Below are 27507 nucleotides of genomic sequence, written 5' to 3'. Positions count from 1 at the left end.
AATTCAGTGAGAAGGAAATACAATCGTTTAATGAGTATTTATAACAAATGTCATTGGTGCCGGTGCCCTGCAGCTACCATTTATATTTATACTTACATATGTATGTCCATATATTCATATCCATTTCTCTGTTGATCCATCTTAAAAAAAGTTATTCAAATTGATATTGAATTTATTTAACTATTACATATCATTAAAGTTCATCAAGTCACGACGTTGCATCAACAAATGCCCCACTCATTGTGCGTTTGTTATTATACAGAGGGTATTATAATTTCAGTCAGAAGTTTGCAACGCAATGAAGGAGAAATTTCCGACCCTATAAAGTATATATATTCTTGATCAGCATGACTAGGAGGGTCGATCTAGCCATGCCCGTCTGTACTCCTGTCCGTCCGTTTCTACTCAAGATAGTCTCTCAATTTTAAAGCTATCTGCATGAAACTTTCCCAAAAGTTGGTTTTCTATTGCAGGTAGTGTATAAGTCGGACGACTATAGCATATAGCTCCCATAGGAAAAATCGGTAAAATTACATAATAAAATTATAACTTTGCTGTTTTTTAATTTCTTTTTTATTATTAATTAAATATTTCAGACTTACGGTTTAAATTTCATCAAAATCGGACGACTATAACATAAAGCTCCCATGGAAACAATAAAAAATATTTAAAAAAAAAAATTTTTTTAACTAACTTTTTTATTTTTTAATTTTCTTAAAAAAATTGTTTTTGACCTTTTAATAATTTGAGAGTCTTGAATTAGGCTTTTAATTTTATTAAAATCGAATAACGATATCATATTGCTGCCAAAGGAGCTATGGAATAATTGAGCTGCAATTCATCATAGCTTCAATGTTTTAAAACATATACGCAAGTTAATCATAATTTTAATGTTTTTAAGAATATTTAATTTGTGCAATAGCTGCAAGGGTATATATTGCTTCCTTTACTGTTCTTATTGTTTTCGGTCGTTAGATGTGATAGTTGCCCACGATGATATATCGATATGCCAAAGATATCTAGTAAACATCGGTAATAATCAAATTTTTTTTCAAGAACGTAAACCACACTTTTAAAATAAGTCACAAAATGTATCAAAAGAAAATGTTGTGTCTAATTTTATGAATCTGGGTGTTCAACTACATCGTAAAACGGTCTTTGGTTGCTGATCTGGTTAAATTTTAGCCAGTTGACTTTTTATGGAACAGTTGACCACATATCAGCAATTCAGAGATTCAGTTGTTTAGGGAATACCCTAAATGATTTATAAATGCCGACCTGTGTTTGCTATTGAAGTGCTAGCTAGTGATGCGACTAGTCTAAAAACGTTATTACTCAGAGTTGAATAGCATTAAAATACCGCAAAAGTACCAAAGTACTAATACATGGAAGCGCTTTGCAGCACTACTCCCGTATGGACACGTGCAGGTTATGCAACACTGGCGCAGAGAGGTAAACACAACAACGCAATATTTCGTCGGAATTTCACCTGGTTTTTGTTGTTACCAGTCCTGCCGCGCAATAAGCCTATCCCATTGGTGCCAAAATAGGCACAGATAATGCCCAAGTCAAAATAAAATCGAGTGCGATGCGATAATCGGCGAATTCGGGCGGCAAACGGGAACTGCGTGTCAAGTGGAAAATATGTAAATCGGAGGGTGGCGGGTCGACAAAAAAAAAAAAAAAAAACACACGAAACCGAAAACAGCAGCAACAACAAAAGCGAGTGAAAGAAAGGTGCGAGAAATTCACCTGCCCCCGTGAGCCGATTAATTGATGACGTGGACGTGGACGAAGGACGCAGGGCCCACAGGATATATACATATTTTTGCAGTGCACATGCATGCTGCACACACGCATGCACTCACATCTATGCAGAAAACCAGTTGTTATTGTTGTTGCTGCAAATGAGAAGTGCAAGTGAAGCAGCAACAGAAATCCTGCTCTTAAAAGTACAAAGCGAAGAAAAGGAGAAAATAAATAAGCGGAAAAAGGGCCAAGAAGGTGCGACAACGACAAAAAGTTGTTTGTCAACTTGTTGCCAATGTTGCAGCCACAAACTGGCTGGCTGTACAAACAGCAGCAGCAGCAGCAGCAGCAACAAAAACCCTGCATTCTGCATCGGGCAAAACCAGGCGAAAGTCCCAGGCCATCAGCAGGATAATAAGGAGCTTAAAAACGGAGCAGGTGGAAAAAGGCCCAAACTTGCCACTTGGGTGAGCTTGTCAGCCCTAACGTTTTGTGGCCGTTTTCAAATATTGGTTCTTATTTCTGTCAAAGCTCATCAATTGCGGTCCAGAAACAGTTGGAAAATAAATGAATCTATTTGGTAATTATCACATTCTTTTCATTGTTCTTCGTATGTAATTAAACATGTTCCGTTATTCTCATGTGAAGAAAAAGGGTATAAAGGACATAAGGGGTCACGAACGGACTCTAGATTTCTCGCGCATTCTGTAAAAAACTTGGGTATGTATCAAGTATTTCGCAACTAAAGGGACCTAAACTAATATTAAATAATTTTAAGGACTTATTAGAACTGGCAGAACATCATAAAACACGACGCGGGATTATAACTAATCGTTAAAAGCACTTTGTCCATTGAACAGAACGAGGCAACTAGTTTTGGGTAAGAATTTTTCACTCGTCAAATAATTATGGCAATCATATTATAAGCAAGTTTCATATTAACTTAAGATAGAAACCAGGGCTAGTATAGAGGACGTCCACGGACTATAACGATAACAAAAAAACGTTTTTTTTATACAAAATTTCCTAAATGTTTTGATATCAACTTGCACATTTCACTATAGTTTAATTTTTCCAAAATATTTCGTATTTAGCCGTACATTTCTGGTCTTTGAATTATTGGAAGTAAGCATTGACAGCTTTTAAAAAAAATAAAAATATTTTATTAAATTACTATTTTTAGATTTGTTTCGTTTATGTTTGAAAGCAAAGAAGTTATGTTGTTTTTACGCTGCATTTTCGATATTTTACATTTTTTTTTTCCGATTGTTTTTATTGTCTCTACATGACAATGTGTATATATACTTTTTGAAATTATGAATTACTTTATATTTAAGAGACTATAAAACGGAAAACCAAAATTTTAATGAGAGTTTGTAAAAATGTATCTCCACAAACACAATACCACAAATATGTTTTAAAAAGTGTTGGTGCTTAATCCGTGAAACCCATCTTACTTCCTATAAAAAATACATTTTACGAGTTCAACTAAAATTGTAACATAACATGTTGATAAAGAGTATTGAACAAGCTCCTTTAAATTAGCTTATAGTAAGGGTGTTATTTACTAAAAATAATTTTTAACGTTTCAAACAAATTGTTATATATTATTCTCTATGTTTTTTAGTATTGCATTTCGAGGTCTTAAGGTCCTGCACGTTATTGCAACCATGTCCACGATTACTAGAAGCGCCAGTGCTAGTCCCATGGCGCTCAATGGCGTTATCGATGCCAGCCTGTTCCCTCTGAAGTCCACGGCCGATGTGGTAAATCTATTCCGACGCGCTCTAACCTCTGGAATCGAGCCCGACCTCACCCTGCTCTCCATTGTGGTTGGCTACATCGAGCTGTCTTTGACGACTGGAGAGGCTGCTGCGCAGGCCGCTCAAGCAGCCGCTGCCGCTGCCGCAGCAGGGGACATCAGTCAAGCGGCGACAGGTGTGTATTTGCCCGTTGCCTTTACCGCTTGCGTTCACCGTTAACCATTTAGCAAACGGAAACCAGTTAAAACGGAAGCGATTGCATACAAATTGGAATCGCTTCTGGGCCCTGTTTGGGTTAATGGCACACATTTTACAGCACTTTTAAATTCCTAATTTCTTCACTTCGCTGCAGAGGAAATTGTAAATAACAAGAAAGGAAGCAAACTTCAGCAAGCCGAAGTTTATAATATACAATACAAAAAAATTGAAACCGAACAACATATCATAAATCGTCGATTAAGAGAGATAAATACATTATTTTACGATTTCAAAACTGATTTTAAAATCTTTGTCATCATGAAAATTAATTATCGCAAATAGCTTATTAAATATGCAAAATATTTTAATGTAAAATGATTTATATAAATTGGATCGTCAAAAAGATCATATTTTTCAATTTAATTTTTAAATTTCCTTACGTCTATAATGTGTAATGTTTGTGTATCGCAAAAATAAAATTAAAAAAATTTATTTTGGAATTTTTCTGGACTTTCGTGCTAAAAATTGTATAATTTAATTTGAATTTTATGACAGCAAATCAAATGAAATAAAACCACCAAACTTGTTATCTTTTACCTTATGCAGGCGCAACGGACGTCATAATGGGCGTCCCCTTTCCGGTAGTGACTCATGAGCTGATCGCTGGGCTGTACAAAAAGTTCCAGACGATCCTGTCGGTGGTGGAGAAGCCAAAGCCCCACCGCCAGGCCACCCGCGAGGTGATCAAGAAAGTATCTGACGTGATCTGGAACTCGCTAATCCGCAGCAGCTACAAGGATCGGGCACATCTGCAGAACCTCTACAGCTATCTGTTCGGAAACAAATTGGACTGTTTCGGCGTAGCTCTGGCAGTGGTTGCGGGTTGCCAGTTGCTCGGCTACAAAGACGTCAGATTGGCCATCTCAGAAGATCATGCCTGGGTGGTATTTGGCCAGAAGCGGGTGGAGACCATCGAGGTGACATGGCACGGCAAGGGCAGCGAGGATAAGCGGGGGCAGGATATTCGCCCGGGAATTGAATCCGGATCGTGGCTATATTTAGGTAAGCTTAAACTAATGACGTAAAACATGGCCTTTTCAAACATTAAACACTAATGACCAATTGCAATTAAAGTAAACGGTAGGAGATTAGAAATTTTTAGGCTATTTAAATTTTTAAATTAAATTATTTAATTAATTTTAAGGAACAAGATACATTTACAACAATTAATACCTTTAAAAACGAAAAAAATTGAGTTTTTATTCAAAATACTCGAATTTAAAATATTATAATATAATATGTTTTAACAGCCAACAGCATTATTTAGCGAATTGGTGAATTTTTTTTTGTTTAGATGTCCAAAATGTTGTTAGCATTGGCCAAATCAAAGATGCATTTTCTCATAAAGATATAATCTTATGCTGGAAGCATTAGTTTCTTAATATTATTTTTTCGATTTTTCTTTTTAAATAATCGTATGATCCGATATAATTTATTTGGCCATTGCTTCTCTCCGTTAATAAAAAAAATTTTAGTAATGATTTTATAATACGAGTTTCGGCAAACTACATATGTCGCCTTCTTTAGGGAGCCTGATTTAGTTTTGTATAAAAAAAAACAAAGATACATACATCTTTGTTCATGGAAATAGCAGTGCAGAAAATTTGAATATCCTTGTAGACAGTATGTCCATCGACCACCAAGCACGGAGTACCTTTTAAATCATTCGGTCAAGACAGTAATGAACGGTTGCCTTAAAATTTTGGTGTGGGCCTGTTTATCTAAAGCCCAATACACTTTATTGATTGGATTACGGACCAACATTTTTAAGTTGACATATTGTCTAACGTTATGACGCCATATGCCACTAAGAATATGCCCCTAAAATGGGCATTCCATTTGGATAACGATCCAAAACCAAAACCACCAGCAAATTAAATAAGAATATACGGCCATATCTAAATCCGGTAGAAAACTTTTGGGGGGACATCAAACTCTATGTCTCAAAGCAATCCCCGTCTTCGAAGACAATGCTTTGGGACGTTGTTCGAGAGGATTGGGCGCAGGTTCCCATTAAACAATGCCAGGACTTGGTCGACTCAATGTGACCTAGATGCGAGACAGTAATACCCAATTAAGGATACACAACAAAGTATTAGGCAATAAATAAATATATTATTTAGTTTTAGTTAGTTTTTGAAACAGTTATTAAACGTATGTGCTTTTTTCCGTAATGGGCTTATGACACTACATTGTTTGCCTCATTCATGTTTAAACTATACGATTTTACGTAAGTGCGAACAAGACAAACGTATGACGATTCCAATGAGCAATGAATGAAGAAAATTGTCAGAACCCGAAATACTCGACGGAATTGGGCAACAAAAATACTATTTGAATGCAAAATTGTGTTTAAAAAGTACAATTTTGCTCGTTGGAGTTGACGACAAAACGGAATAAGAATGCGAGGCTTAAATGTATACGAAATATTTGTTATCATTTAATGGTAACAACTGATAAAAATTTAAACGTTAAAATTAGCGGGATAAACACAATATAATAAACAAAACAATATCGTTTGAATTTAACGTTAAAAAGGCAGTATGACCGTGAACTTATTACCAAAAACATCTCAAGCAGTATCCATATATTTGTCTCTGTCTCTGAGCTTTAATGAATCCGTCAATGAATAAGGCGACCAATGTAGTGTCATACCCGTATAAACACTGCTATTTCACTGAACATCATGACGTGTCGTTTTTTTGTTATTCATGCTGGAAATATACTAAAAACACACAAAAAAATGGTTTCTAAAGTTATATGAAAATAAATTCACTAATCGTGAGCGGACCTTACATTACCTTGCTCTTGTGTGAAAGTTTCATTCAGTTAGATTAGATTGCAAGGGTATAATAGCAAGGGTATTATAAATATTAAAAGGTCTGCAGGGTATTTAATTCCTTTATATTCATCCCACTGATAGCGTTTTTATCACTATACTTTCTCTTTTATAAAGGTGGGCTGGCGGTGATTTGCGAGCGTGGTATGGAAGTGGCGGCCATTTGTGCCGCTCTTAATATCTCGTTGACCTCGAACAGCGACTGCGTGGAGGTGGCCGAGCTCCAGCAACAACTGCTGTGGCTGCTGTACGACTTGGGACACCTGAAGCGCTATCCGATGGCTCTGGGTACTCTTGGTGAGCTGGAAGAGATCCATCGAACGCATTCGAGCATCAGTTGCGAGCAGCTTTACCGCGAAGCCATAGAGTCGGCGAGGACTCACTACCGGAACCATCACGTGTATCCGTATACCTACCAGGGGAACTACTACAACCGATTGCTTAAGTACCGGGACGCTTTTGCCGCATGGGCAAATGCGGCGGATGTGATCCGTTTGTACACGTACCAGTGCCGGGATGACGAGGAGATCTACAAAGAGCTTCTGGACATTGCGAACGAGCTGATACCCTATGTGATGAAAACCGAGAGTTCGGGCCACTCGGCGAGAAGTATTCTTCGAGACTCCGAGGTCTTCGCAAATTTACTGCGCTTCTACGACGGCATCTGCCAATGGGAGGAGGACAGCTTAACGCCCATCCTGCATATTGGTTGGGCCAAACCGCTGGTCAATAATATCACCAAGTTTGACTATGACATACGATCCCAGGTGGTCATTAAATTGCCCGAGGATCTGGAGGCGGAACAAGCTAAGGCGGAGCAGGCCCGCAGTGAACAGGAAGCTAGGGAAGCTAAGGACTCTAAGGAAGCCACGGGATCTGAGACTTTGGAGGGAAATAACAATACGCTGCTGAAAAAGGAAGAGGTAAGAAAACGCAGTAAAACAAATTCATTCGAAAGTATAAACTCTTCTTACTTAAATTTTTAATAAAGGCAGAAATGTTAATTTAATTTGATAATTCGTAACAGAAATTTAGAACAACTGCTTTGTTTTACGCAGTTTGTTGTTTATAAACATCCTTCTTGAAGTCCAAGTTTAAGGAACTTTAAAATAACTATAAAATATTTCAGAAAGATCAACTTGTGGCTTTCTATTGAAAAACATTTAAATGGTTTTATTGCTTCTTATTCAATATCAATATTACAACCATGTGACTTTACCATCTTAGGAATCCGAGTTGGACTTTTTATGTTTACAATTTTTGCAATGCATAAATCCCTTTCCTCGGAACATCGTCTATCCTGGTGACCTGCGGGCATGTCCGTCCAATCCCCAATATGGCAGCAATACATGCCGACTGGAGATCTAGAGCGCCTGGTATGATGTTCATCTTCGACCAATGAGTCCAATGCATGTCTGGCATAATTCTTCGAATAGTGCCTAAGCCTGGAATGACAATGCCCTTGGCAATTGAGTATCGTCGTATCGTTGCTCAAACGGTTCATATGATTGTGCCTTGGATCATCGTTGAAAGAGTCTACAGAATCTGGGGATTTTGGATCTCTGTCATAAGACTTTTTGGATACAAATTCGATGCACGTCTTCGTTTCTTTGCTACGACGTGGAGGCATCGTTTGGTGTTTTATAAAACTACCTTCCCTGATTAGCTGAACCTTGAAATGGGATGCTGCATCATGGTTAGTTTCCCCTTTTTCATGGGGTCCACGCGGAGGTACTGCCGCCACTTGGGGATCAATAAAAAGGATGTTTTTCATATTCTTTACAGCACACGTTGGATTGTTACTGTATTTGATAAATATGTGTTCCATATTATTCCATTTTTCGGTGAGCTCTCTTAGCTTTGTGTCCAAGCGACGTATCTTGCATTTTAAATCATTGATAATAAGAACCTTGGTCTGATGATCACTTATGTAGTGATCGCACTTGTTGCTCAGAGACCGAAGACTCTTCGGATTGTTTGAAAATTCTATTGTGAAAGCCTTTTCCTCAGAATGGGATGATTCTTTAAAATCCCCTCTTCTATGTGGTCTTCTCAGAGGTACTGCCGCCATTTGGGGATTCATGAAGAGGATGTTCTTAATTTTCTGAACAGCACACGTCGGATTGTCACCGTATTTGATTAACACTTGTTCCATGTTCTTAAACTTTTCAGTAAGCTCTTTTATCGTTTTGGCCAAACTACGTATCTTGCATTTTAAATCATCGATAATAAGAACCTTGGTATGAAGATCAATTATGTACTGTTTGCACTTGTTGCTCAGAGCTTTCAAAGACTTAAAACTTGTGGAGTCTCGACCATTCTTGTTTGTCATCTCGATTGTGAAAAATGCCCGTGTCAAAACCTTTTCCTCAGAACTGAGTTTGTCCAAAATCTTGTTTTGCCGAAAAGATTGCTGACCTCCCAAATTCAGCTCATCTTCGCTTTCCGAAGGTAGGGGCACGTACTTGCTCTCTGGGTGAAATTCCAAAAAAACTGAGCTTTTCTTTGGCGGCGGCTTGGACTTCTGCTTTATAATTTGCTTGTCCGGCAAAGTCTTTTTGAAATTGATACGATCACAGCTTATACTACCCAAGCAACTTCTTCTTTCGTACTTGTTCGGATCTTTAATATGATTAAAGTTCATCGACTGACACTTTTGCATGGCATTGGCATTGCGTGTCATACCAACGAACTTGGGACCTCTGCTGAGGCCGATGGCCGAGTTTTTCCTAACTTTTTTGGCATCGTATTCGCGCCCATTATCGTTGGTTTGAAAGAATTTGTACATCCAGTTGCAAAGGTCATAGTGACTGTGCCCCAAAATTAATTCTTCCACCGGAAGATACCGCGTTACTTTTAGCTTTTCAAAGCTGTTTTGCAACAGCCGAAAATTTGTTTTGAACTCGACTTTGCTGTGCGTATAAAACTTGACTTTTTCGATAAGAATTGACTTTGGAAAGAGCCTATGCATGACCTGGCAGTATACTGCCCCTGTTTTTAGGTCGTCCATGCTCAGCAATTCGCAATCTAGTGTTTTATTAAAGAACACGAGCAGGTTTCTTATGGAGATCATCTCACTTTTCTGTACAAACACATCTTGCACATTTTGGGTCGGTTTGGTTTTGGTTATCCTTGCCAAATGTGTCATAGTTAGGAGGTTCAAGGTTTACGCTCGTTGTTATAATTGAAATTGGTGGTAAAAAGTCAGGCACCCAGGCGCTACGACAACCTGACCATTAAGTTCCTAAATTTCTAGTAAAAAAGGAAGAATTTATATTAACTAAATAAACGTTTTTCAAGAATTCTTACCGTTTTGTTTTCAATGCTACAAAATGTAAAAATCTGTATGTAGTTTATATTGAAATGTATTTTAGATAACTTATAATGACAGAAGATAGATTGGTCACAACATACCATGATAGTCCAGTATAAAATTGTTTTAAAATTTGAATACCACTTGGATCAATAACAAACAAAACGAAAAATTATCGTCGAGTTCCCCGAGTATAGGAAACCCGTTACTTAGCTAACAAACTTCAAACTAAATATTCATTAACATTCATTAACAAAAAATATACCGGTCTATGTGGCGCCTTCTGTCGAATTGCATTGCCAACACTGAGCTCAAGCTTCTTTCTCTACATCAGCGATCACCACAGCCCTATCTAATAAGCATGGGATAATGTTTTGCTGGCAAAGCAGCGGCCGAGCAGCGGCAGAGTGGAGGCAGAGAGCTTTCTAACTAAATAACTTCTAATAGTTAAAGTTTTCGAGATTTTCACGCTCATACGGACAGACGACCTCCTTCGTCTCGGCTATTGATCCTGATCAAGAATACATATACTCTATGGGTCGGAAACGCTTCCTTTTACCTTTTACATACTTTTCATCGAATACAATATGCCCTTCTACTCTACGAGTAACGCGCTTAAGAAGCAACTACCACATTTGTTCACTAAAATATACTTTTAAACTACTATAAATTAACAAATGCATTTTTCTTTTACCAGAAATCAAAAAATTCGGAGCTACCAACAACTTTGGCCGATTTAACTGCAGCGTGCGGCGAGAAGATTCTGAATCCAGACTTCCTGCTCCAGGGCGGTGGTCAACCCTTTGCCGATCAGAAGCAACAACCTTCTGTCGGGGAATCCGATGTCCCAGAGCTCAGCAATAACAACAATAATACCAACAGCAGTAACAACAACCATAGTTCCGACAAAAAGGAGGCTCCAGTTACCACAACAAGAGCAAGCAATGGCAGTGTAACCTTAGTCCAGTTGCCTGTTTCTAGTGAGGCCAGTAACACTGGCCAAGCACAATCCATTCATCAACCACATACCCAACTGGGGAAACCACAGCACAAAGAAGCTAAAAACGAGGATGCAAGTGACGATTATGATCCCTTCGAGATAATGCTTAAAAGGCCAGTAATCACTTTGTACAGCCAGAAGATGAAGGGTCTGAAGGATCTTTTGCTGGCCGAAAAGCTCAACACTCATGCGATTTCTCTCCAAGTCACCGCCCAGTCGGTGGCCTCCCGAAAAGTTCGAGGAGTGGAAAAGCAATCGGCCACAATTTCAGCCACCATCACAACAATTTCGTCGAGTTCTGGGGACGGGGCTCATAGTGGAGTCAGTGGTGGAGGTGGCAGTGGCTCAGGAGGTACTGGAGGAGCATCCATGGCATTATCGTCGCCAGGAGGAGATTCGATTGCCGCCTCACGTCCAAAGAGAACTCGTCGCGAGTAATTCTCGTTGTTGTGTATTACGTATTGAAACATTTTTATTAGTCATGTGTGCAAATTGAGGTGGCTCAATTTTTTTTTTGGCCCAATTATAGAACCGGATGTAGTTTGTTGGCAGCTTTGTTTGACAAGCGTTTTCTTAGGCACATTAAAGCTTAAACATTTTTTAGGAATTAAAATCCCCATTTAAAAAGTTTAAAATGAAAAGTACTAAATGGTTAAGGTCTATGTATCCATGAACGAAATTTCGTAAACTATAAAATTCTTTTCGGCAGTTTTCCGCCAAAAAAAGTTCGAGCCACCCCATTATCCGTGCATATAAATATATATATGCTATCATATTTTTGATGTTCGATGTGTATTTATGTAGTTCGTAAGCGCGAGACGAAACAAAAATGTAAGCCGTTAGAGAACGCCTAGCGTTTTAAAAGTAAATATAAACAGTGAAACACACACAGACATGTCCCAACAACGCTAAGCTATGCTAAGTATTTATAACATATTTTTAGCTGTTATACTTTTTCTCAATGTATTTATTGTTAGAACTATGTATTTCCCCTCCAGCATGTTTGAAATTTTTTTTTAAATTATTGTTTAAGCGTAAGTTAGTTGGTGCTCTTTTTTAAAATCGAAAGCAGAAAATCGGTTCTATATTTAATTTCAATCACTTTTATATATAAACCTTAAAGGTGACTGAAATCAAAAATGGTAACACAACTGCTTATGTACTTGTATTTACTTTAAAGCATTTTATTGAGGCTAAGCTGTTTGATTTTATTCTATTTAAACATATATCCTGAACTATTTAATAAGTCAATAATTTGTTACGAACTGTTGACTTAAAGCAAGCAAACAGTTGGCGACCCCGAATGGAAAACAAAAGAATACATATTTAACACTTCCTCTATATGTGATACAACACTTTTTCTAGAAAAGCTTTCGTTTTATCTTATAAAACTAAATAGAATTAACCACTCTCCACACAATCTAAACGAACACTACTCAAATGGGCTGGCAGCAGCAGGACGTGCTCTTGTTTAGGGATAGTCCAGTCCAATAAGCACCCCGAACTCACGAATGTCCTTACAACTTGTCACTCCATTAAGCTACAGCAATTATGGACAAAATCGGAGCTTGTAACAAATTGTTAAATGATGATAATAATTGCATTGAATTTAATTTGATCTGTGCGTAGAGCATCTGTGATGAATAATAACGTTAGAAGAGAGAGAGAGAGAGAGAGAGGAGAAGAAGAATGGAGAGCCCGAGACAACACACAAAACTGATCAACAATATTACTAATCAAATGTATGGTGTTTTATTCCTCATATATAACATTCGCAGACTAAAAGCAAACAAATGAAATCAAAACAAACTATTTAATTATGTAGATTTGCAGTCCGCAACAACTAAATGTTAAATGTTGAACTACAGTTATATTTAAATGTAAACTAGATACTGAGACTAACAAAACAACAAAAGGAGTATATATTTTGGCATACCAAATTTTTAAAATTAAGTGAACGAATGTGCGAATTCGAATTGCGAAATATTTTTTTTATTTTCATTACACTTCGGACAGCACGAAATCCAACCCAAGAAATAGAGTTACACTGAAAGTTCGCTATCGCAATAAATCAAAACACAGCAACTCAGCAACAGAAACAATATGCAAACCTATAAGAATATAATATATATATTTATTAATGTTAAAGTAACGTACATTTTTGCTCTACTTGTTTAAAATAGCCAACCAGCAGCAACAGTTAAATTAAATGTAGCTTAAAATCCAAATGCTCAATAATCCTTTTAGCTTGACAGTCAAATAGCCAACAGTGAAAATGTTATACAAATCATTAAATGCATAAAAAACCAACTATTTTTATTGCTACTATGGACCTGAAAATATTTAATAGCAAAGCAGCTATTCATCAAAGCCATTTCCAAAAGGTGTACTGATTAATATCGTCACTAAAACAAGGTTAAAGTACTGTTTAACTTTTGAATATTTACAAGTAGATTATTGCTCTTAAAAATTATTAAGTTGAACAAAATTAATTTAAATATTTGCTTTGCTAAATAAATTTTTCCGGTTCACAGAAGTCTTTAAATTGCGTGTTTATGAGGTGTGGGAAGTTTAAACAAAAATGTGGTACCTCTTTAACTTAAAACCAAAATGTGTAGCACCTTTTACTTACTTTGGTGTTGACTTTTAATTTACGAAAAATTCATAAGGAATTTCAGTGCAAAGTGTACTTAAAGGGATATATCAGTGTAACTAACGAAAAAGATATTTAAAATTTCATTTTTTAAAAAAAGTACCTAATAGAATGTTTTAAAATTTTTTGCAAATAATTAGATTAAGTTTCATTATTAATTTATGTTTTTTGTTTTTTTTTTTCCGAGAAATCGATAAATTTAAAAATATAATGAAAGCTAAATATATTTCCCGAACAACGACCTTCGATCTTTAAAACAGATTAATTATTTACAAAATGGCATCGGTTTAAAAAAAAGGAGTTTTTGGGGTGAAAAAATGATTTTTTAAATTCTGTTAAATGGACAATTTTTAACCAGTCCAAAAGTTTGTATAACATTGTAGGTACAATGCATTTGAAACCGATCAACTTAAAGTCGAGTAATTATTTCAGCAGTTTTTTAAAATGTCGTTTCGAGATAAACGCGGTTAAAGTTTCAGGTGCCGCGGTGTATGCCTGCGAGCGGTCGCTCTTTAGAACGCTGACATTGAAAAACTATTTTCTCAGGATATATTAAAAATTGTAAACTATCGATTAGGCAAAAAAAAAATTGATTTAAAAAAAAAAAGTTACTGGGATATCCCCTTAAACTTATTTTGCCAACAGTGATCTCAACCACGGTAGCTCATCAAAACATAAACAAAGATGATTGACCTTTTGACGTTGTTTATGTTTTGACGATCCACCCAAAAAATGTGAAGAAAAAAAAAATAAGATATTTCGTCAGTGTCACCATATACGGCCAGTGTTGGGGTGTACCTACATACTTGTACCTTGGTTTATACCTAGGTACAATTTTTTGATACCTTAATACCATACCTATGTAAAAAATATGTGAGATGAAATATTTAGGTAATGAAATATTTTTATTTTTGTTTTGAAATTACTTGACAGCACTTTTTAATTTTATAATACTTTAGCAAATATGCTAATAAAAAACAGTATAATTTCTTAAGAAAAGGTAATTCCAACCTGACTTAGGGCCTAGTTGCACTTGGGTTGCTTCATTGCGTCATTGCGGTTTTTTTTTACATCTCCCTTGTCGTTCGAAAGCATTGCTGCGCATTAAACAGTCCCTTCAAATTGGAAAAAGAGCAAAATTATACCAACACAAGCAGGCATATTTAAAAAGTCTACCAATGCGCCAGTGGAATTAGGCTATAAGACCCACAGTCTTTTAGAGAATATCCATATTATTTTTGTGCACCATACACTATTGGATTGTCTATCGATATATCGATACAAATTAGCGATTCTATCGCGAGTGGTTGGTCCAGCTCTATGAGAAGTGACTAGGCATCATTTTGGCAACAAAAAGGAAAAAGCGTCAAAAATATAATTCAAACGCTATTCGATTAATAAAAAAACACAAAATGTCGGCACCTGATAAAGAAAAGGAGAAAGAGAAGGAGGAGACCAACAACAAGGGCGAGGATTTGGGTCTGCTGGAGGAGGACGATGAGTTCGAAGAGTTTCCCGCCGAAGGTATTAGGGTATATTCACTGTCAAACCGAGTTTTTCTAATGGATTTAACGTAGATTTCCGCGTCGGCGACGACGAAGAAGAGCTAAATGTGTGGGAAGACAACTGGGACGACGACAATGTGGAGGACGACTTCAGCCAGCAGTTGAAGGCTCATCTGGAGAGCAAGAAGATGGAGACGTAAACCGGCGACCCCCTTGTTCAATCCTAACCATAAAAACGAGCTGAGCTGTTTTGCAGTTTATAGAATAAAATCAGTATATTAAGTGGAACCGAACTGCCAAATTTCACCGAGCGCCTCGCGGAGCCGCTCACTCAAAATGCCCTGCAACTGGTGCTGGCCCAAATTCCGCTGGTTCAGCTCTTGCAGGACGGTGCCCAGGTCATCGATGCGATTCTTGCCCTCCTCCAGTTCGTCCTGCAGCATTTCAATTTGCTTTTGTAGCTTCTGACCCTCGACATCGTGCTTATGCTTTCGAGCGTCGTACTGTTGGTCGCAAGAGGAGAGTTCTTGCTTCTTGACCTCCGAATCCAGGCCACGCATTTGGTAATTGGCCTCCAAGGCGGACACTTGCTTCTCCACTGTCTCTAGCTTCTTGGAGCTCTCCGTATAGTCCTCCACTTTGATGGTAGTAAGTACGGCGGTGGCCTTCTCCAGAGCAGTGACTACCTCCTGGCTGGCTTCTATAACCTGGCGATGATCGTTGGTCACCTGCTTCTTGCCTGCCAGCTCGGCCTTGCAGCTCTCGACGTGCGAGCAGGCGCTCTTGATTTTCCTACAATGAATGAAACAATTGAGCAAAAGGAACTCCAGGCTGCCCCGGCACCACTCACTTTGTCAGTTCCATCACTTGACCGTCCTCCACGACCAGCTGTTCCCAGTGACCGATGCGCTTGTCCAGCTCCATCTGTTGCTGCTCGAGGAGTTCCAGAGCATTGCTCTGTTCGCTGAAGGATTTCCTCAATTGATGAAGTTTTGCCTGACTATCCTTCAGTTCTTTCTGGAGCTGGTCGATGGCCACCTCGCAATCCCGCGTATCGTTTTCCACACTGTCCGCCTTCTGCCTGCGCTGCTCCAGCTGCTGGCTCTTGGCCTTGATCTCGGCTGTCAGCGAGTCCTTCAGCTTGATGGCCTCCTCCACGGGTCCCAGGACGTTCTTCTTGAACACTTTGTAGTAGGCTAAGTAATTGAACAGATAGCTCAAAGTGGAGAGTGTCTTTTTGACAGCTGTCATGCGAAGAGAAATTATAGACGATTATTAAGGATTGATCTTTAGATTGAGGTAAAAAATAGAGAATTATGAGGGAAAAGTAATGATCAGACTAGATAACTAGTCTACACATTAGATATTTGTTAATTTAGTATCAAAACATAAAAGTGATTCTTAGATTTTCATAGGTATTTTCCTTATCAAAAGAAATAGAATCGGTTTTATCCGATATAGCGATTTTAAAACACACTAAAGACACACCTGGTTTCATTATGTCCACATAGGTGTAGGTCTTGTTGGGAAAGCTGATCTGTATGATGCGCTCCACTTGGCGGCAGAGCCGGATGAGGAAGACCCGACCCTCCCGCGACGCGAAGGCGGTTTCGCAGCCAGACTTATAAGGCGGATCCAGGCGGAAACCAAAACATCTCAGATAGTGGACCATGATCTTGGTGACAGTGCCCTCAGTGGGATTGGTCATATCGCCCAGCGAAATGTTTAGATCGGGCATCAGGCAGTTGCCCTGGCCCATTACCTTCTCCATTTCGGCCGAAAGTGCCATTTCCAAACGTTTTTTCTTTTTTAAAGTAGCGGTTTTAAATAAAAGTGCGCTTGGTGTGGCCAAACTGGGCTACTTGTAAATTGCCAAGCATTAAAGGTATTCCCATATAAGGCCTTTTACTCAGATCGACGAAATTCGTTCGTCAGCTATGAGAGAGAGCGAGAGAGAAATAGCCGGAGTACACTATTCATCAGTGCCTTTTCTCACCCCGGTACAAAGATCGACAAAAAAAATACCAGAAAATTGCATGGCGTTGCCAGATTTCTTTGGGTGAACGTACGCCAGGTACCGGCGAAACGAATACCAAATTTAAAATTTTTGAAGTTGGAGTTGGCAGAGCATAGATTTGTCGGATCAGAAAAATCGACTATAATGAAAAAACCTTGGTTTTCTTGTTTTTCTTTTTGAATGTTTAGACTTTTAAAAATATGATCCCTTACAGATTTTTCAAAATTTGAATCATTTTATGAGATTCAGCCGATTTTGTGACGTTGCTTTCGAGCCATTATAAATGTTGCCTTAACTCTAAACACGTTTTTCTACTTTATTTGATATTCTAATTCTATTGAATCGATTCCTTTGAAGTTTGGTATATATCTTGTTTATAATACTCTCTATCGCGTCTGCCTCGGACTTAAAAAAATTTTGATTTCTTAAAATATTCGAAAAAGTCGAAAAAATTGGTGAAAAATTATGAAGAATTTGTTTGATTTTTTTTCTTCGTTAAGGAAATCGTATCAACCAGGATGCAGCGATATATCCTGTATGTCGACGAATATTGTGTTTTTATACCCTTGCAGAGGGTACTATACTTTTAGCCAGAAGTTTCCGACCCTATAAAGTATATATATTTAGGATCAGCATCACTAGGAGAGTCGATCTAGCCATATCCGTCTGCCCGTCCGTTTGTCCGTCTGTCCGTCCATCTGTTCGTCTGTCTAGTCTCCCAGTTTTAAAGCTATCTGCATGAAACTTTCCCAAAAGTTGTCTTTGCATTGCAATCGGAAAAATAAATTTGAAAAAATTATAACATTGATGTTTTTTAATTTTTTTTTTTAGTTCTTCGACATTAATTAATACTGCTACGGTTTCAATTTCATCAAAGTCGGATGACTATAACATAAAGCTTCCATGGGAACAATAAGAATATTGGGAAACTTTTTTTTTTAAATGTAACTCCGGTTTTGTATTTTTTTTTTTTAATTCTTGTATTAATTTCTTATTAATAATTTGACATTTCAGAATTACGCTTTTAATTTTATTAAAATCGGAACGCGATATCATATAGCTGCCATAGAAACTATCGAATAATTGAACTGCAAATCATTATTGCTTCAATGTTTTTAAGCATATGTATATGCAAGTAAATCATTATTTTAAAGTTTTTAAGAATATTTAATTTTTGAAATAGCTGCAAGGGTATATGAACTTTGGCTTGCCGAACTTTGCAATTTAAGAAACAAACCAAGTCCGAAACTGTTTGTTTGGTTTTCTCTAGAGAACTAAAAATAATCGATGTCTGCCAAGTAAACATGTCGACTAGTTTTTTTTTTTACCATCACAACCCGGTAATAAAATCTATCTAGTACTTTTTTATTTTTTAACATTCAACGCTCTAATAAGTTGCCTTATGTCTGTCTTACTAACACTAACGTTTATTTGATCCAATGAATAAGAACAACATTGTTATATCATAACCCAGTCTTTAAAACCTATTTTCCGTTGAAACCTTGAAAACCCCTGAACAAATATAATTTTTAGTGTGCTCGCACATACGTTTGTATTTAAAACTTTATTATTTATTTATTATTATTATTTTATACAACCACAAAAATAAATCGTTTACGAAAAATAGTTATTTCCATAGCAATTATGGATAAAAAAGCAACGATCCGAAATTACTAACTTATATATTGTAAAATACTCCAGAATTCAAACTCACATTATGAAATATCGGTACAACCGGCTTCCGGTTGCCATGGATTTGTTTTACCTAACAAACTTCTTAGCGCTTTGGGTCTGTGAAAACTCTGTAAAATGGCCTCCTCCAGCGCTGTAGAAGATGAGCATCTTACCGACTCGGATTTAACCGATGATGAGGGTGAGTTGGTGCCGATGCCTCCGTTCCAAAGCCTCACAACTTTGAAATCCCAGAGCGCAGCGTAGTACCGCGCCAGGAAGAGCTGCGTCCCGAAACCCCGAAACCCTCGTATGGCGACGAGGAACTGCACCAGCTGGTGGGGTACATACAGCGCATGAGTGTGTTGAGCTGCTTGGATCATAGGGACTGGCAAGAGGGAGCCCTGGACATTATCCGCCGTTGGCTGCTGGAGGTCCACGAGCCTCTGTTGACCATATACTACGATAGAGATGCACTATCCGCCTGTCTGGGCATTCCCGCCACTTGTGTTTCAGACCTGAGCTACTTTCGCCGGGAACCGAATGAGATCTTTAGCGTGGAGGGCTTCCACGATGAAGTGAACTTTGGAACCTTGACGAGCGATGTGGATGGATGTTTGATGGATTTGCTGGATCGCTTGTACGCCCCCTTCTTTCGGAACTACAGTGAATGGAACGCCACGGTGCGAAATCGTTTTTGTTCCAGCCTGGACAGATTCCTGGCCTTCCTCACCGGTATGCATCACCAAATCTCTGGGGTGGCCGTGCTGTATGTGCCCTATGTTATCAAGGAATTGGCGGCTGGACCCGTTGACAGGCAGTTGGTCAGGAGTCTGGAGGGCATCGCCCTCTACTGGACCACACAGATCCGTACTTTGCTGGGAGATGACACATTGACGGTTCCCCATGATCTAGTCACCGTACGGGATGAGTTTGAGTTTTGGGAATATCGCTGTGAGTTAAATCGTTATGATTTCATTAAAACGTTACATTTATATTGATTACACCGTGCAAGAGCCTTAAAAATACATTGGTCTCATAAATTTCGGTGTGCTGAATACGATCTCATCTTTGGAATTTCTTGATTTCTTCAGTTTACGAGAAAAAGGACGTAAAAGTGCCAAAAAGATCGATTTTACGGGTAATCCGACTCTATATAATAATTTAATTTTACTGAAATATGATAATTTTGATATAGTGCAACTCTTTGGCTAAAGCTCCTTATACCCAAAACAAAAGGAGATTTTTTTTAAAATTTTTTATCTGAAAAAAATTTAAACACATCAAAAGCCCCAAAACTTCTTTGTTTGGTGCCTAAAAGTAGGCTATACAATTGTTTGGAAATGTAAAATATAATATCGATAATATCGGTGTAATAAATAAATAGAAAAGCAAAACATTTTATTTTAAGTTTTATGCGTTTCCCATTGGTCATAAAGTGTTTTTAAAAATAACTCAAGCGACACGAAATGTCAGTTAGAATATATATATTTTGTACCCAATTTTGTAACTTAGGGCTTCAAATTGACCTACCAATTTGGACCACCCTAATTTACATTCCTAATCAGCATCAGTAGGAGAGTTGGTCTAGCCTAACATTGCTTTCATTTTATCCAGCTCTAGAATCTATATTAACGTATTAATTTATCTTTATAACATAAATGGTGAAACAGTGATGTTACTCTATATAAAAGTCCAATCCAAATCATAGACTCAGGTCTACTGGCTTTTAATAGAGGGGAGAAACTGGCGTAAATGAGCGCAGTCTTTTAAAGTTTTAAAATGTTAACCTAAAATAAATAATTTGTATTTATCTTTTCAGATGAAGTTCTTCAAGGAATCAACGACCAGTTGGCTCAATCGGATGTTCAGAAAGTGTTGCTATTGTTGCGTAACGCCCATTCCGTACACATGTCACAAATGGATGGTCTTATAGAAAGGGCCAAGCAGGAGCTACTTAAAGCATTGTCCAACATTAAGTTTCTTCACCTGCTGATCGAGCCTTGCTCTAAAATCGATGTGGCCCCCAGCCCGTCGGACTTGAGCAAGCTTTTACCACGTATTATCTACCTTATACGTTTCATTTGGTTGAATTCGGAATATTACAATACGACTCGACTTATAGCTGGACTGTTTCGGAATTTGAGCAATCAGATCATAAAGTAAACATTAATAATAAGTATATTGAAGAGAATTAACCACATTTCTTAAACAGGTTTTGCACGGATCAGACCAAAGTTGAAGATATCCTCTCGGGAAAACCACGATTTGGTATTCAAATTTGCAACAATGCCATCGATTGCTGCCTGGCTTACAAGGGAATCTATGATAAAATGTCTAAAGAATTGGCCGGCAAACAGACCAAGTTGCCTTGGGAGCTGAACGAAGGCCTGATCTTTAACCATATCGATGCCTTTGTCGAGCGGTTGAATGATGTGATTGACATTTGCGAGTCCATGATTGTGTTTGGTCGCTTGGATGAAAACGGGAGTATACCGAAGCCCGCTTTTGGCGGCACTTGTGGCGATGAGCTGGAGAGGATTGCCGAAAATGTGGAGCAACAGTTTCTGGACACGCTAAAGCAACTGCAGGGCAGCTCGCAGGCATATATTTTAAATGTGCATCGCTCGGATTGGTACAAGGATGTGGCCAATTTCCGCAGGAGCATGCAGAAACTGGAGGAGACTGTCCAGCGGCTAATCTTCAATGTTTTCCAGCGCGTGTCGAACGTGGAGGAGACACTGGAGGCCCTGCAGGCCTTGCTGTTCTACTCCTACCGTCAGAGGGGAACTCTGAGGAAGACATATTTGAAGGAAGTGAGCAGATTGTGGAGGCTGTTCTCCCAGGAAATGGATGCCACCTCGAGAAAACTACTAGAGGAGCGGAGGCAGGAATCCTGGATATCCAAACACGTTTCCACAGCTCTCAACTACCGCATCAATTTGGAACGTTTGGCGTGGCTGAAGGAGCGCTTAAAGAGCGCCGAGTGGTTGCCTCCTGACACGGAATCCTCTCCTGTGCTGGCCAAATTCGATTCACTGCGTCATGAGTTTCAAAAGGAAATGCGACTGGCCTACGAAGACTGGGTGGTCAAGTGCTGTGGGTTTTCTGGGGATCTCAGCCAGCGTTTGGACCGCTACTTGATGGTTCGCAGTAAGAAGTTCAAAGGCCTTTTGGAGTGCAACGTTGATCCATCTGTGTTGGAGCTATGTGAGCAGGCTCAGCACTTTGAAAGGTTGGGATTCGCCATCCCCAACACCCTGAAAAAACTGTACGAACGCACCGACATAATAAGATCCTTGTACAATAGTGTAATCCAACTTGCCCTTAGACACAATTGCATTTTGACCGCCTTGAGTGAGAAAGAACGAAAACTGTTTCGACCCTTGATTCAAGCCTGTGATCGCCAGCTGGCTCCGGGGATATTCAAGATTACCTATGGCTCTGAACTCAATGAGGATTTCTTCGAAGATGCCAACGAGTTCATCGGGGAGTTCCAGGAGTTGGTTCATATATTCAAGCGTGCCAATCGGGGAATGGCGAGGACTTGTGAGAAGATCTGCGACACTTGTCTCATGCATTTTGCATTCGCTGGCGCCGTAGATATATCCGTGTTTCGGCAACATTTGTCCGCCAGTCTAAGCTCCTCCGGTGACATCCTGAGGAGCTACTACAGCAACATATTGGAGCTCTTGGTCGCCTTTAGCCGGCAGTTCCAGTCGGTGGAGGATGAGGTAAGTGGTTGAATTATAGCCAAATTTAAAGACAACAACAGCAAGTAAGCTGATGAAAGTTGGCCATAACTAAAATAGAGGTATGTCAAAAAATACTATTTCAAAATGAGTATTATTAAAATTTTCTTCAAAATTAGCCTTTTAATTTAAAAAAAATATATAAGATAAACTTTTTGAAAGCTGTAACTTAATTCACTTTCACACATGTAAAGTGTACCAGGTCGTCTACAAAACTGGACAGTGTGGCAGTCTATGCGTCTTGTATGATTCTCCCATTTGCCGGTCGTCCAGGTATTAGATTGTTACATGGGCGTAGTCTTTTAAGTCTGGATAGTGTAAATTCCAGTCTATTTGTGGCTATATTCGTGATTGATCTACGTACAGGATTTATTTTGAGATCTATGTAAAAAAGGTAGTGTTTCGTGTATAATATGGGGCCATTACCATGTGTTTTTTGGCTTGGCAAGATTCAAAAAGCTATATGGAAGTATTACAGGCAGTGCCCCAAAAGTTAGTATAGCCATGATCCGTAGCACGTTAGAAATTTTCGATAGAAAAGATGAATTAACTATGATATTTAAATAGGTCAAATGTTATGTTTATATTGTGTTTCAATGTTTTCTCTCTAAACTCTTTAGATGTCTTCGGAGTGGATAACTTATGTAAATGATCTGGATGACATGCTAGCCAGCGCCTTGATGACCAGTGCCCGAGGGTCCTTAAACATGCTTTACAAGGCCCTCCACTGTGAAGAGGACATGGCATTCGCTCCCATTATCGTTCTTGAATCGGATGTGAAAGACGGACGAATCGTCTTCACTCCCGACATGGATGCTATCGAAGAAACAATGAATGGAATCGTGGACAGTATTCGCAGCATGTTGGATCAGTTTCCGAGGCTCGGGTATAAACTAAAGCTACCGAAGAAGCATCAGCGTCAAGGATTCGCCAGCGTTTTTCGGGAAGATCAGGAGTGCTCGGACTTAATGAGAAGCATTCAAGCGGAGATCGCTAGACAGCAGGACGAGATGGCCAAGTATGAAATGGTTTGGAACCAACATCGTGTCCTTTGGGAGACCACGGAGGAGGAATTCCGACAGCGATTGATGAGCAGTTCCCGGACAGCCGGTGTTTTTGAAGGTGGCATCGAACACTACAGTGCTCTGGCAGATGACGTGATCTTCGAGGATGCCATTACGAACGTGTACTTCATACTGATTAACCAGAACGCTCTGAAGAGCACCATCCTAGATTGGATTGAAAAGTGGCAGGCCCTCAATATCAATATGTTGCTAGATCATGCCAGCAATTTAATGAGAGGTAAGGTTTGTTTTGACAAAACACAAATTAAAATTAGTTTAGATTTCTAAAAGAGCATACAAATAAACAAGAAAGAAAGCAAACTTCGGCAAGCCGAAGTTCATATACCCTTGCAGCTATTGCAAGAATTTAACATTTTTGAAAACATTAAAATTATGATTTACTGCGTATATGTTTAAAAACATTGAAGCTATGATGATTAGCAACTCAGTTATTTGATAGTTATTTTATATATTTTTATTATTTCTATGGGAGCTATATGATATAGACGTCCGATTTTGATCTAAGCCATTATTCTGAAATATTTAACCATTCCTATATGTCGAAGAACTGAACAAAAAATTAAAAAACAGAAAAGTTATAATTTTTTTCATTTATTTTTCCGATTGTTCCTATGGGAGCTATATGCTATAGTCGTCCGATTTTGATGAAATTTAAACCGTAAATCAGAAATATTTAACCATTACTAAACGTCGAAGAACTAAACAAAAAACTAAAAAACAGCAAAGTTATAATTTTTTTTCATTTATTTTTCCGATTGTTCCTATGGGAGCTATATGCTATAGCCGTCCGATCCAGCTCGTTCCGACTTATATACTACCTGCAATAGAAAGACAACTTTTGGGAAAGTTTCATGCAGATAGCTTTAAAACTGAGAGACTAGTTTGCATATAAACGGACGGACAGACGGACAGACTGACAGACGGACGGACAGACGGACGGACAGACGGACATGGCTAGATCGAATCTACTAGTGATGCTGATCAAGAATATATATACTTTATAGGGTCGGAGACGTCTCCTTCACTGCGTTGCAAACTTCTGACTGAAATTATAATACCCTCTGCAAGGGTATAAAAATTATATCTTTGCTGTTTTTTTAATTTTTTGTTTAGTTCTTCGGCATATAGTAATGGTTAAATATTTCCGATTTACGATTTAAATTTCATCAAAATCGGACGACTATAGCATATAGCTCCCATAGGAACAATCGGAAAAATAAATGAAAACAAGAAAGAAAGCAAACTTCGGCAAGCCGAAGTTCATATACCCTTGCAGCTATCGCAAGAATTAAATATTTTTGAAAACATTAAAATTATGATTTACTTGCGAAATGTTTAAAAACATTGAAGCTATGACGATTTGCAGCTTAATTATTTGATTGTTCTTTTATATATTTTTATTATTTGTATGGGAGCTATATGATATAGTCGTCCGATGTTGATGAAATTTTAACCATAATTCTGAAATATTTAACCATTGCTATATGTCGAAGAACTAAAAAAAAAATTAAAAAACAGCAAAGTTATAATTTTTTTCAATTATTTTTCCGATTGTTCCTATGGGAGCTATATGCTATAGTCGTCCGATTTTAATGAAATTTTAACCATAATTCTGAAATATTTAACCATTGCTATATGTCGTAGAACTTAACAAAAAATTAAAAAACAGCAAAGTTATAATTTTTTTTCAATTATTTTTCCGATTGTTCCTATGGGAGCTATATGCTATAGTCGTACGATTTTGATGAAATTTTAACCATAATTCTGAAAGATTTAACCATTGCTTTATGTCGAAGAACTAAAAAAAAAATTAAAAAACAGCAAAGTTATAATTTTTTTCAATTATTTTTCCGATTGTTCCTATGGGAGCTATATGCTATAGTCGTCCGATTTTAATGAAATTTAAACCATAATTTTGAAATATTTAACCATTGCTATATGTCGAAGAACTAAACAAAAAATTAAAAAACAGCAAAGTTATAATTTTTTTTCAATTATTTTCCCGATTGTTCCTATGGGAGCTATATGCTATAGTCGTCCGATCCGGCTCGTTCCGACTTATATACTACCTGCAATAGAAAGACAACTTTTGGGAAAGTTTCATGCAGATAGCTTTAAAACTGAGAGACTAGTTTGCATATAAACGGACGGACAGACGGACAGACGGACGGACAATCGGACGGACAGACGGACAGACGGACAGACGGACGGACAGACGGACATGGCTAGATCGACTCTACTAGTGATGCTGATCAAGAATATATATACTTTATAGGGTCGGAAACGTCTCCTTCACTGCGTTGCAAACTTCTGACTGAAATTATAATACCCTCTGCAAGGGTATAAAAAGGAAGCAAACTTTGGCAACCGAAGTTCATACACCCTTGCAGCTATTGTAAAAATGAAATATTCTTGAAAACATTTTAACTTTGATTTATTTGCGTATATGTTTTAAAACATTGAAGCTATGACGATTTTCAGCTCAATTATTCAATGATTCCTATGGCAGCTATATTATAACGTTTTCTGATTTAAATAAAATTAAAAGCGTAATTCTAAATTAATAAACCATTACTATGTCCAAAAGATTTTTTTAAAAACTTTAAAAATTAGAAAAGTTACTTTTTTTTAAATTTATTTGTTTTAATGTTTCGACTGTTCCCATGGAAGCTACATGTTATATTACTACTACCTGGAATAGAAAGACAACTTTTGGGATAGATTTCAAACTGAGACACTACAAACGGGTGGGCGGACGGACGGACAGACGGATAGAAGGACAAAAGGACATGGCTAGATCGACTCTCCTAGTGATGCTGATCAAGAACAACATATATACTTTATAGGGTCGCAAGTGTATCCTTCACTGTGCTGCAAACTTCAGGCTGAAATTATAGAACCCTCTGCAAGGGTATAAAAATGTTTGCTAATATATATTAATTAAATATATTTACGTTTATAATTTGTATCCTTTTTAGCCACCTACCGATACATGGGACGCAATGAGCGTAAAGTGATGAAAGTTCCTCGTACCATTCGTGAAACCGTGGCTGCCAAACAGCGTTTTGAGAAACTCCTCAAGGAAGTACCAGTGAAACAATCAGCTTTTACTCCGATGCTGGAACTTTTTGTGCTTCTGCACAAATACCAGGTGCAGCTGAACGAGAAGACACATCAGCAGGTGATGGGATTGGAGTTGGCCTGGCTGCACTATCTCCAAGCGCTGGGAGAGGCGGATGAAATGCTAGATAATGAGGGCAGTGAAACCAAATCGGAGTTGGCCAAACATGGTGAAAAGTTCAAGTTAATACTTAAAGAATTTCTGGAAGATTTCTACTCCAAATTACCCAAGAAATAAGAAAATCGCTGTTAATTCAGCCTAAGAAATTCTTCTATACTTTATTTTATACCCGTTAGAGTAAAATGGTATATTGTAAACGCAGAAAAGTATGTAACAGGTACCCTAAAAAGTACGGCTGCTCAAAACTGTCTTAAGGCAGTGCATTTACCAACACATAAGTCAGTTTAGAGAGGGGAAAAGACAAAAACAAATTTTATTTGACTCAGCCTTAAAAAAACCAATGAAACTGTTGTCCCCTTCCCTCGATCTTATCAGTAACGAAAAATTGTTAGTGTGTAGCAAATTATGCCTACGTATTGTGCATAGTCGTGAGCACCCATGCTATAAAGTATATTTATTCTTGATCATGATCAATGGCCGAGTCGATCTAGCCATATTCGTTTGTCTGTCCGTCTCTCTATCTGTATGAACGTCGAGGTCTCGGAAACTATAAATGCTAGCGATTTGGGATTTGTAATGCAGACACTAGTATTTCTTAAGCAGCGCAAATTTGTTTCAAAACGGAGCCACGCCCACTCTAACGTTTACAAGTCGCCAGACA

At 38.1% G+C, this 27507-nt stretch overlaps 5 protein-coding genes across 7 annotated transcripts; 3 read left to right on the top strand and 2 right to left on the bottom strand.

The window, feature by feature from the left end:
- The first annotated feature begins 1421 nt into the window (after positions 1-1421).
- Positions 1422-13232, top strand: LOC108150715 (menin). Of its 2 annotated transcripts, XM_017279002.2 has the most exons (8): positions 1422-2216; positions 2281-2329; positions 2398-2469; positions 2528-2629; positions 3377-3687; positions 4317-4772; positions 6727-7532; positions 10620-13232. In XM_017279002.2, exons 5-8 carry the CDS (start codon positions 3420-3422, stop codon positions 11358-11360), a joined length of 2271 nt encoding a protein of 756 aa, XP_017134491.1. In that variant the 5' UTR covers positions 1422-2216; positions 2281-2329; positions 2398-2469; positions 2528-2629; positions 3377-3419; the 3' UTR covers positions 11361-13232. The 2 variants fall into 2 exon arrangements, with proteins under 2 accessions (XP_017134491.1, XP_017134493.1); XM_017279004.2 differs by having other exon boundaries at positions 1422-2329; positions 2538-2629.
- LOC108150716 lies at positions 7581-10594 on the bottom strand. 2 transcript variants are annotated; one of them, XM_017279005.2, is made up of 2 exons: positions 9919-10594; positions 7581-9861 (listed from the first exon to the last, which is right to left on the bottom strand). In XM_017279005.2, exon 2 carries the CDS (start codon positions 9755-9757, stop codon positions 7793-7795), a length of 1965 nt encoding a protein of 654 aa, XP_017134494.1. In that variant the 5' UTR covers positions 9758-9861; positions 9919-10594; the 3' UTR covers positions 7581-7792. The 2 variants fall into 2 exon arrangements, with proteins under 2 accessions (XP_017134494.1, XP_041564707.1); XM_041708773.1 differs by having other exon boundaries at positions 7581-9853.
- A 1662-nt stretch (positions 13233-14894) lies between the features above and the next one.
- LOC108150737 (probable 26S proteasome complex subunit sem1) lies at positions 14895-15368 on the top strand. The gene is made up of 2 exons (XM_017279040.2): positions 14895-15099; positions 15153-15368. Exons 1-2 carry the CDS (start codon positions 14988-14990, stop codon positions 15278-15280), a joined length of 240 nt encoding a protein of 79 aa, XP_017134529.1. The 5' UTR covers positions 14895-14987; the 3' UTR covers positions 15281-15368.
- Positions 15329-16942, bottom strand: LOC108150736 (tropomyosin). The gene is made up of 3 exons (XM_017279039.2): positions 16569-16942; positions 15931-16324; positions 15329-15872 (listed from the first exon to the last, which is right to left on the bottom strand). The coding sequence occupies exons 1-3, from the start codon at positions 16867-16869 to the stop codon at positions 15359-15361; spliced, it is 1209 nt and encodes a 402-aa protein (XP_017134528.1). The 5' UTR covers positions 16870-16942; the 3' UTR covers positions 15329-15358.
- Positions 16943-18897: 1955 nt separating this feature from the next.
- On the top strand, positions 18898-27435 carry LOC108150693 (dynein-1-beta heavy chain, flagellar inner arm I1 complex). The gene is made up of 6 exons (XM_017278954.2): positions 18898-18970; positions 19024-19722; positions 20591-20930; positions 20984-22502; positions 23141-23822; positions 26584-27435. The coding sequence occupies exons 1-6, from the start codon at positions 18907-18909 to the stop codon at positions 26961-26963; spliced, it is 3684 nt and encodes a 1227-aa protein (XP_017134443.1). The 5' UTR covers positions 18898-18906; the 3' UTR covers positions 26964-27435.
- Positions 27436-27507: the final 72 nt, after the last annotated feature.

This window comes from Drosophila elegans, unplaced genomic scaffold (assembly GCF_018152505.1).
Source record: "Drosophila elegans isolate 14027-0461.03 unplaced genomic scaffold, ASM1815250v1 contig_397, whole genome shotgun sequence".
In the NCBI taxonomy this organism is placed as follows: domain Eukaryota; kingdom Metazoa; phylum Arthropoda; class Insecta; order Diptera; family Drosophilidae; genus Drosophila; species Drosophila elegans.
Note: the sequence above shows the minus strand (reverse complement) of the source record. Positions and strands in the feature narration are given on the sequence as shown.